General features: G+C 42.4%; 1 protein-coding gene across 1 annotated transcript in view; it reads right to left on the reverse strand.

The window, feature by feature from the left end:
- Positions 1-3,834, reverse strand: part of RCAN1 (regulator of calcineurin 1) — a gene marked incomplete at its 3' end in the record, with an annotated part of 40,068 nt that extends 36,234 nt beyond the window's left edge. The window contains exon 1 of the mRNA XM_082013876.1: positions 3,514-3,834. Within this exon, the coding sequence (XP_081870002.1) occupies positions 3,514-3,774 (261 nt within the window). The 5' untranslated portion in view covers positions 3,775-3,834. The remainder of the gene's footprint in view (positions 1-3,513) is intronic.
- Between the last annotated feature and the right edge of the window lie 7,562 nt (positions 3,835-11,396).

Raw genomic sequence — 11,396 nt, forward strand, 5'->3', positions numbered from 1 at the left:
AAACAGGAATACAGTTACAATAGATCAAACTCATCTGCATGTCATGTGAAGAAATACTGCTTTTCTCCAAGAAAGAATTACAATTCCTCAAGCATATAGTCAACATTAAAGCTGGAGGTTAGAGGTAGAAGACATTTTGGGAAATCAGAACAGCATTTTTCCAGGATTAATTAGCCAACCTGAAGATCAGGTAGAGGATTTTCATTTAAGATAGTTTCTTGTACTTCAGTGAAAACAAAAAAGGATGTAAATTTATAGGTATACCTCCAACTGTGCTTTAGGAAAACTTGAGAGTAAGTATTTAAGTGTTCTCTGGAAGATTTTAGAACTGACATTGAAAACCTAGCCATGAGGTATTTAAACAAGTCAGATTCTTTCTTATGAGAAGAAAGCAGACAACAAACTGTCATTTACTAGTACTATTACCTTACTTGATAGGATGGTCTATTTTTAAGAGATTGATTGCCAACCCAATAAAACTTCTTCAGATTTCTCAACTGTGACATCAACACCTTAATAAAAAAAATTTTAAAAAAGTAAGAGCAAGCACATATAACCATCATTTCAAGTGCAAATCACTGCTTGGGAAGGGCAAAATAGAAATAGTTGTCAGCCATCACCTAGCTGTCCTATCTCACCTTTGACTGGATCAACCCTCTTCAAATAGGGCAATCCAGGATTATTAAGGGGCCTACTAAATAGAAAAAAAACACTAACTATGTAGACAAGGTATTTTAGGAGTGTTACATACACTGGAAAAAGACATTCACACATTCAAAAGAAAACACACTGCACACACCAAAATTCATAGGATACTTATAAAACAGTATGTCTGGTGATATTTTACAATACCTTAACTCATTCCTTTATCATCACAGAAGCAAAGTTCCAAACAACTGTTTGCTACACTGATAAAAACAAGTTTGAGTTTTGTGTGTATACTCTACAGTAAACTAAGTGAATTTTCTAAAAATTAACTCCCTAAGAAAGTGTAGCCTTTTAAAATTACTATCTTGGAATCATTTTCAGATGCTAAGATGTCACACTACACCAAAACACTTTCATTTTCTTGGATATCAGAATCAGTAAACGCTAAGGTAAAACTGGATGCGTGCATGGAGGACTCTGTAATCTTTTCCCCCACTTTTAATATAACCTTGTTCTTTTCATACCATCCAATAGCAGTATGCTGAAGCCACCTTTCACACATCCAAACAGTCCGAGATCCGGCCTTAGCGCCTCATCCCACTTTTCTCTCTCTGCAAATGTGCGATACTTGGCCAACAGAACACATTAAAAATGTACCTAGTCCATGAATCTGCTGTTTTCCTAAAAAGCAGCCGTACGTTTCCAGCTTTAAAGAGTTAGCTCTTGCCATCTCTGTAACTGTATTAACTGAAGCTAAATTATGTATTTTAATGGCTGAGATACAGTTTGCAAAAACCTAAGCTGTTTTTTCAATTTGTTAAGAGTCTGCGTACACTTACCACATTTATAAATTACCAGGTCCCAAGCACCTCAACTTTTTAAAATTTTGTATTATTTATAAAATTTTGAGAAAATAATTTTCTTCCCTCTTGGATACACATATAACTGTTCCATTCTTTGCTTTAGGAATTTAAATTTCAAAAGCAAAAGCCATGCTACAGTAAGTGTACATGCTATCATCCATGGCTAAGACAAGACAGTTTATGCTGAGATTATTAACCTAAAATTAATTTATTAATTAGTTTACGTAATCTGCATTCCTTCCTGCTGCAGCTCTTGGCAAGAAAAAAAATTAGTTAAAACAATTTTTTATTGCAGTGTTAAGGATACCTAAGACTCTGTCCCAATCTAAATCAAGCGTCTGGAGACAGAGGTTCTTTGGAATCAAAACAGAAAGACAGAAAAATGGTTTAAGTGTTCAGATACCTCATGGTCTTGCATGGGATTACTCATGTACATTGTCATCCATCTAACTGCTGTTTCTCAACGTTACAAGAATCCACCTGAGAAAACACTGTTACTACATGCATCGATACTACACAGAACTGATTATAGGTGTTTTCCTAAGCATAAGTGGAGTGAACTTAAACTAAAGTAAATAGGGTAAATGTTGATAAAGGTGCCATTCCCATTACATCTGCAGGTGCCTGAAGCAAGACAAAAGTATATTTCCATTAAAAGTTACATAACCTTAGAAAGTAATAGGAGATGCAGCTACATTGTATTCCAATTTCCAGCTCATTTTTAATGCATTATAACTGTTAGCAGGGTTGAGCTGTTGGACTACTACTATAACAACTCTAAATTGTTTCTCACAAAGAGACAGCTAATTATTTTAATAGGATTTTAAACCAGTACAATTATTGCCTAATTTTTAAAGTCCATTTCATTTAATTTCAATCTGTTTAAAAACTAATCAGCTCCTTCAGTATCAAAGTCACTAGAAAATAAGAACCTGATAGCAAAACCAACTATAAAAAGAAAAAAGTTACTTTCATTCATTCTTTAATTTCTTAGCCTTGTCCAGAACTAAAGAAGGATGAAAAATAAATATTTGAATTCCATCTTCATCAAGAAGGCCACAAATAACACGAGAGGCAACTTTGAAATATTTATATTCACCTATTACACCTAGAGCTGTTTACTGCAGACAGATAATTTATAGTATTCCTCTGACAGCTGCTGTTACCTTTCTCTGCTTTGGAACTACGGCTGGTAATTTTGTTTGGTTGTTTTTTTTAAACAAAATGGTCCTCAACTCAGGCAAGTGCTAGATCTGTGTGTGACACCCAACTCCCTTTGCCTGCAAGCAGGCAGTTTCTGCGTCCACTTGGACCCCTACCTACTGCCTGCCTGCCACCCTTGCAGGTCCCCAAAAAGCTGCTTTCCCCTTCGTGTCTCACTCAACGCCTTCGGGTGCTTCAACAAACTGCTGCTCCTCGCCAAACCATAACCGCAACGCTCTGCACAGAGCGGTCGAGAGCAGGTTTTGGGGTTCTTTGTTTTTCGGGTTTTTTTGTTTGATTGTTTGGGTTCCCCCCCCCCCTTCTGGTTTATGCACCTCTTCGCCCTGACAGAGGGGTTCAGGTCAGCGGATGGGCCGGACCCAGCCGCTGGGTAAGAGCCGCGGCCAGAGACCCGAGAGAAGGCTCGCCACGCCGCGCCCGCCGCCAGGCCAGCCGGCCGGGGCAGAGCGCCGCGCCTCCCGACACCCGTCTAGCCTCAGAGGACCGGGCGGGGACGCAGAGCCACAGCCTCGGTGTGCCCTCCCAAACCTCCTGAGGGAGGGGGCGGCCACGGAGACCAAGGCGCCCGCCGAGACCCGGGCGGAGGCGGGCCGCCCCCTGCCGCTCGCCCGCCCGCCCCCGCCGCGCCCCACACGAGCAGCAGCCTGAGGCGGCGGCGGCCCTGGCGGGCGGGAGCGGGCCGAGCCGAGCGGCAGCGGCTCCTCGCCGGCAGGGGGGGCCGACCCGCGGCCCAGCCCGCGGTCCCCCGGCGTGGGGCGGGCCTGCCCGCCGCGCTCACCCGGCACGGGCCGTCCTGGAAGACGCGCGGGTCTAGGTTGCAGGCGATGGTGGCGGTGGGCAGGTCCCGCAGCGCCACCGCCTCCATCTCGCCGTCAACGAAGCTCCAGTCCGTCTCGGCCTCGGGCGGCGGCGGCAGCGCCGCCGCCGCCTCCTCCTCCTCCTCCTCCTCCTCCTCCCCCGCTGCTTCCCCGGGCGGCAGCGGCCGCTGGAGCGGCTGCTTCTCCTGCCCCGCCGGGCCCCTCCTGCCGCCGCTCTCCATGGTCGGGGGCGAGCGGAGCCCCCGCGGGGCGGGGCCCGGCAACCGCTAAGGCAACGTTAAGCGCCTCCCGCCGGTTTATGGCCCCGCCCCGCCCCCCCCTCCCCCTAAGGCGCGCGCACACGAGAGTTACACCCCTCTCCCCTCCCCCGCCTTTTCTGTTTCCTTAACCCTCGCGCCTACCAGCCCTCCGCCTCCGCGCGCAGGGCGCACGGCGCCGGGTGAGCCAATAGGGTTCCGCCGCCGCCGCAGCAACAGGTGGCCTGCCCGAGCTGGGCGCTGCTTCCGCCATCTTGAGTGAGGGCAGCGGACGGGTGCGCGTGCGAGGGAGCCCGCGTGTCCTGGGGCCCGGCAGCCCGTGTGGCAGCGGCAGGCGCACGGTGGGGCACGGGCGGCGACTGAGCCATCAGAGCGAGTTGGGGGGCGAGGTGACCCAGCAGCTGAGGTTGGGCATGCGCCCGGTGAGCGCGGCGGCCCCGTCAGGGACAGTGACGACAAGCCAGAGCCGAGGTGACTGGGCGCGGCCTGCTGCAGCCACACAGCTGCCTTCTGCAGTATGGCGGGGCATGGAACAGCACGTCTTGATAGAGGGGACAAGGACTACTATGCAACAAGCAGGTGGCATAAAAAAACCCTTACTCAAAACACACATCAGCCAAAAATGGCTGTCATGTACATCTAAATTCTCTTACCTGCCTTAAGGACAAGTGAACCAACCCTGGATGTTCTGCTGACAGTTCACTGGACAGACAACAGAAAGGAAGCTTAGAAGGAGAAAAAAAAGGCCATGACATTGTTTGGACAGCTGCATCTCCTCTTGCTGGCAATCGATGCAACTCATCTTCGCCCTTTCCTTGCACTTTTTTCAAAAGTATCCTATTGCTAGGCCAAGACCAAAAGTGTTTTGACTAAACTTTGTGAAATGTGGCACGTAAAGCCATGTCTACATCCTTTCCTCTTTACTTCAGACATGAAGAAGACACTTTCTTATAACCTTTCTTTTTTACCTTTATGTTTCAGGCCATAACGGGCAACTGCACCTTCCCTGGCTACACTCCTATATAGAAGAATGGAGTCTACCTAATGTGCTTAGGTGGTTAGTCCAACTTAACTGCCCTAGGCAAACACTTTTCTTAACATATGTATACGTAGCATCACCTGCCACGGGAAGACCCAAAAGTGAGCTTGAGAGACCACACTACCTGAAACATCCTATACTACTAGCACAAGGATAATGCAGAATAGTAAAAGGCAGTAAGGAGTGAGAGGATGCTGTGCAGTAGTTGGCAAAGTACTGACCTAATATTCTACCCCTGCAGGGCTGCATGAGGAAGAATGAGGTCTGAAAAGTGTAAAGAACCATCGGTCAAAAACCTGTTTTCTCACCTGAGACCTGTTCAATACCAAAAACATGGCTACTAGGGAAATGTACTTGAGTTCCAGTAAAGAATGAGAACTGGCGTCAGAATATGTGAGTTCTTTCTTATCATGAGAAAGCTGCTAAGGGGCTAATCCTATTCTCATTTACAGTTGCAAGAAACTTCTTAAAGACATGAATGAGGAGACAGTTGGCATTTATAGTATAGCTTAGAGTCCCAGAGCTCACTTAGAAAGCAACGTTTCATCACAAAGAGTGATCTTGTCATCAGGTGTCATCTATCCAGAGACTGAAAAAAATTTGTTTCACTTCATAACGTCTGGTATTCTAGGACACAGTTTTTTAACTGTATTCTTGTAGATAACACGTGTTAGTGTGCACTTGGAAAACATTACTGTGCCAAATACAGGGTTGGATTTTGTAACCAGACTATAAACATACTGATGCAGGCTATGACAGGTCACTTCTTCTGGTATGGCAAATATTTTCAGTGGTGTTCAAATTAAAATACTCTTACAGATCTTTTCTAACAAAATGCAGCGACATGAAAAACTAAACTAGGTAAAAAACTGGTTTTGACAGTTGTGAATGCTGTACCACCTACTGATCTGCACTGTGCAAATTTTACAGCAAAGGCAACAGCCCCTCTCCTTGAGATACCACTGTTACCCTATTTTAAGTAAGCACTGCTGACTTTTTCTCCCAACAGATCAAAGACTTCAAACTGAAGAATTACTGGTCTCAGGCAATTTTAATGAGATCTTGCAGGATACAACATGAAGGAGAAAAATACCACATGAAGAGATAATTGTTTGCCTTCTCCCTCCTCTTCTGTTAGAAGTTTCTTCAGACTCTAATCTGTTTTGAACCATTTAAGCCTTTTTCAGAGAGATAAGCTCTCATCTTAGATACAGGATATTTTCGTGATCACACTTTTGTGTGCTAAGTGACGTAAGTCTGTATGTTCTCATACCAATTTTCACAAAAATTCAGAAAAATGATATCTTAAAAGTCACATATATGAACAAGCTGAAACTTTTTAATGCTAAATTAGTATTAAAACCTCCAGACAAACTGATGCCATTTTTAACCTTATTGTTTCATCTCAGTTACTTCCTGACAGGAGTGGTGACACTTGCCTCTTTGAGAGAAGCTACATGTATTCTCTGCATCAAGAGCTCTAGCCCCTTACAGAAATCCCACCTGAGGAATCTGAATGGAAATCTGCTGTTACATGTATTTAAAAACTTAGAATCAAGAAGAAAAACCTGCCGACAAAACAAATTCCTGTAATTGCAGCCTGTCATCTTACTATTATGAAAGCCACTGACAAATATTCATCTACCCATTACTGGTCTAATGGCGTAAGTCGCCCCCCAGCTGGTTATTGTAACTCAGGTGTCAGATTTGTGGGTGAAAATAAATTATGAATTATATTTGTATCATAATAGCGCCTAAAGCTCAACTGAGATAATTATCCCATCCTACTGAGTGCTGCAGTACTCCACAGCCAAAGGACCTATCTATCCTAAGAGTTTAAAAGTTCAAACAGACAATTCAGAGACAGCAAGCATTCTGAATTCCATCCCCCCCAGCATTAATGGAGTCATAGGCTTCAGAAGAAAAATGAAATGTGAATCTCCCTAATCTTAGGGTTTAATGACAGATTCATCCTTTCATTTTGTGACATAGGAAGGGAATGCAACGTACGCTTTTGACTGGAAGAACTAGTAAGCCAAGAAAAAAATAGATCTTCACCCCAAAGTTCAGCTTTGGGGCCAGAGTATATCCTTCAATGTAAGTGACAATGATTAATAATAATGATTTCTTTACACGCAGGAAAAAAAGGTTGCTGGGGTAACTCGCTGCATGCACACTAGAACAGTGCCACTCAAATGTTTTAAACAACACACACTACCATCTAGTGGTAGAGAGTAAAGCACGAAGGATCGCAAATGGGCTACTTCCATCCCATGTATCTGCAACAAAAATCCTCACTTCTCAAGTGAGAAGTAACTAACCAGAACGGGGCGGGGGGGGAAAATCAAACTCTACAGAACTTGGTTATAACTACATGGAAAATGTTTGGAGAAAGGCCAAACGTGTCCCTCTGGGCAACTTTACTTCCTAAATGCTCATTTAAACCACTGGCTTACTTAGTATTCCTCAGAATAGATTTTCTTTAATTACTCCCATATCCTGCAAGTACAAAAGCACATGTAGTCAGTTGCTTCCTTATATTGACATTGAAATATTTGTACTATCAGTTATTTGCCTATATAAAACAGAAAATCTTGACATCTTAAACCTTAACCAAATAGCCACCTAGTAACAAATGTGTAACACATTCACAGGCTTAAAAGCTCAAAGCAACCCCACCATCCAGTTGAATCTAAAAGATGGTCAGAAGAACTTGATCTGTGCTCATAATTTCCCCACAGTCAAGCATGGCAAACCAGTGTATGATACGACATTTTAGATATTTACTTCATTTCTCATGTTAGATCCTACGAACTTCATAAAAGCCTGACTGGTTCAACAACACTGACTTGTGGGGGTCTTCTTTATTAATAGGGTTCGAGGAATAGGTTCCCAAATTCCCCTGTGGAAGGGCATACCTTAAGTGTGCCAGTCACTTTTCAATCCAGTTCTTTTGTTGGAGAGAAAATGCCCATCCCTGATTCCTTCCCAGAGCACAGAGGACCTTCCCACACAGTGGTGCCTCCTTCACAGGCTGCCCAAAGAGCTTTACTTCCTACGTTTCCTACAGCCACCCTGAAGACCTTGTTTTCTAGGAGGTTTCACTGAAAATCCTACTCGGTAAAGTCTTCAATTTACCTCTTTCAAGTGCTTATTATCTGCCAAGCAGCCTCTCTGGGGTAATCTCTTGCAGAAAATACTTCTTCCCCTTAAAACAGCCCCCCATGGCCAGAGAGAGGTCTGACCCCGTTTAAAGCAAGCCAGTCGTCTTAAAGTGAATATGTTAAATACACAAAATCTCACTACTTTTACTTTAAACTCAGTTTCAGAGCAAAACACATGCCCCCAGAATAAAATAAATGTAAAGAAAATCCCCAGCCTTATTTAACCATTTGTTCTGATGTTAAATACTGTTAAAGTTATGTTTTATTTCTAGCTTCAGTTTGCCTCATTCTCACTGATAGCCATTTGTTCTTGTTATGTTTTTCTCCACTGTAATAAAAAGTCTCCCAGTGCTTGATGTTTCATGTTGGAGTCCCTCCTCACTATTCTTTTTGTTCAGCTAAGCAGAGCCAGTCCTGCAAATGTCTCAAGAGTGTTTTTCCTCTTAGAGCTGCTGAAAGTGGTTTCACACCTGGTCTGTACTTTTCCCCATCATGTTCCCTGTCCTTCCCTTGACTTAATCCAGACATCCCAAGGGATTCCCTTTTCAGAGTATCATCACCTTGCCCTCCCAGGGTCTGGGTGCCATCTAGTGCTGCTTGCCAAGCTCCTGACGTACCTCTGCAGCATCATGCCCCCACCCTGCCTTGCCTCCCGGATGCCTGCGGTCTTCATAGCTGCCTGCTTAGCTCGGCCTCTGTCCACCGATAGCTGCAGCAACCACAGTAACCAGATGTCCTGAGCGCACTTACTCCAGTTTGATAGCCTTCCCCAAGCCTTACCAAGGCAAACATACATCTTAGAACACCTTTGATTTTTTGTTGGCTTAGAACAATTTGTATAGATCACTGTTCTATATGTTTTTTGGTCTTTGCAGCCAACAGCATTCAAGGAATTGCTACAGCCTGTATCATATCAACCATCTACATTAGCTATTTCTAGCTGTATTGACTGAAAATATCTCATGACTGGCTCTCATAGCAAAATGGCTTTCACAGCACAATCTAAAGGGTTATTTCTGATAGCAGTTTGGTGCACTGCATTTGCCAGTAGGATAAGCCGTCCGTTTTTTCTTTTTTTTTTACTTCTTCAACTTGTGCAGACCTATCCTCCTTGCCTCAAAACCACAGATGTGAGAATGAGAAAACAGAGTGATAGCCTCTCTATCCCATATTGTGAAGATGGGTCTTTTGTAGAAGGACCTGGCACCCACAGAAGAGGTAGGATTAGCTGGAGTGTTTTTCAGAAGACCTGCTAATATTTGGAAGAAGTAGGAGTTGTCCCAGGGCAGAGCAGAAACATTCAAATAAAATTACTACAGTGAAGCTAAGGTTTCTTTACCTTGGTATTGGTAGGAGGCTAAAAAGAAGTCTTGAGGTGAAGAAGCTAAGGCCTGTTAAGGAGTTTTCAAAGTGGTAGGTAATGTACAAAGCTCATGTAACCGATTCAAATGAGTTGCTTTGCTAAATGTCTATCAGCACAATCTCTTCTCTTTTATACATATCTTCCCCCTGCTCCCTTGGTTTACTATGCTCCTTCCCTGCCACTGTTCCGAGTTAGATGGTAAGTAGCTCTGGAATGCATCTTCCTATATTTGCATTGTGCCTGGCAGGGTTGGACTCCCAAGGTCACTGCCACCTTTGGATGCCACCCCAGATCTCACAACGATATGCTTTTCATTATAGAAACACAGCAGCAGGTTACCGTGTACCTCTTACTGGTTTTTAAACTACACTCTGGTAAGTCAGCTCCTAAATCAGGTAGAAAAGAGTAATACATAGTAGAGGTAAAAGAACCATTTATTTCAGGAGCTATCAGTAATAAGCCTGGTTACTGATTTACCATAGAGCTCTTTTACAAGTGCTGTAGAACAAATGGGTTTTGTCGGTAAGCACTTTTGAAAAGGAACAGTAAATATAATAGAATTTCAAGAAAAACTGTGTCAAAGCTGTTAATAGAAAGAGTAAGGTTGGATTCCTAAACCTGGGAAAAGAAAAATAAAAATAAAAAAGAAAAATAAAAGAAAAAGAGAAAAAAAAGGGAAAAGAAGAACAAAGAGAAAAAGAGAAAAAGAAGAAAGTAAAAGAGAAAGAAAAAAAAGACGAAAGAGAAAAAGAAAAAGAGAACAATTTTAAAAAAGAAAAAGAGAGAGATTGTGGCATAACCTGCTTACAAACAAAATAAAATGAACATTAGTGAAAAGTGGACCTGTGTGCCCATACAGAACAAACTGTGCGTAATTCTGTCCCCAGGCAGATGATGCTTGCCTTTTTCTATAGTTTCCTACCCTTTATCATCACTTCTAGAGCATTATGCATCAAAACAACATCATTAACCCCTCAAAAAAATAAAAAAAAAAGAAAGAAAGAAAGAGTCAGCTACACAGATGTCATGGGAATTCCACATTTGAATTAAGCAAAAGGCAGGTAGGGCTGAAGAGACCTCTGGAGATCACCTATTGCAGCTTCTCACTACAAGGCTGCAACACCATTGATTTCTTTACTGATGATATGAAAAGCTAGTTTCAAGGCTATTATTACAGTGTATAAAATATTTCAGAAAATTTTGCAGAAGTGAAAGCTCTGTATTAAATTATAGAGAACTACATAGAGGTGCAATCTGTTTTTCTAATGAATTGAGTAATTTAGCAGTAAGTGTAACAGTCAATCTGCAAATACTGCACTGGTAGTAAAAGACAAATGATCACTGTACCTCTTGATTGCACATGTAACTTTTATATCAGCTAGGTATTAACTCAAATAATTTCATTATTATTTTGTCATGTTCCAAGTTTTATTCCCAAAATCTATGATTACTGTAAAAGATAAAATTATTTTAAAAGTTCTCTGAGTTTTGCAAAGAAGTGTTTTATTAAAAGCCAAGTTCAAGTGGAAACAGTGCAGAATGTGACTCTGTTCTAGATGGGGAAAAAATGCTCTTAAGAGCTATGAAAGGTAAACTGAAATTTAAAACACAAGCAAGAGTATGAAAAGATCAAATGAACTGTCATTAGGGATTCTATTTGGAGAAATTATTTCAAGATGTTACAGGCACAATAAATAGGAAACTCATTTAGAATAAATGACAGTTTAATGTAATAAGAATGAAAACAATAGAGGAGTTCAAGAAAATCTAGTCACTTTATTAAAAGTGAAGAAAGTCTCTTGGACCTTAGAAAAAACTTTGAGTTATTCCCAGGTTCCACAGTAAAATGCTCTGATGGATCTAATTAGGACTTCATAAGGAACTTCGTAAACCAGGTCACTGTGAGAAAAGCAGGATTTATAACACAGGTAACATAGGAACACCGTATGTAGTTTGCCCATTTAGTTTTGAGCATAGGTATGTCCTGGGCACTCTGCAAAAGAAGTAAGGGCATGTTTTC

Source organism: Phaethon aethereus, assembly GCF_964289735.1.
Source record: "Phaethon aethereus genome assembly, chromosome: 1".
Taxonomy (NCBI): domain Eukaryota; kingdom Metazoa; phylum Chordata; class Aves; order Phaethontiformes; family Phaethontidae; genus Phaethon; species Phaethon aethereus.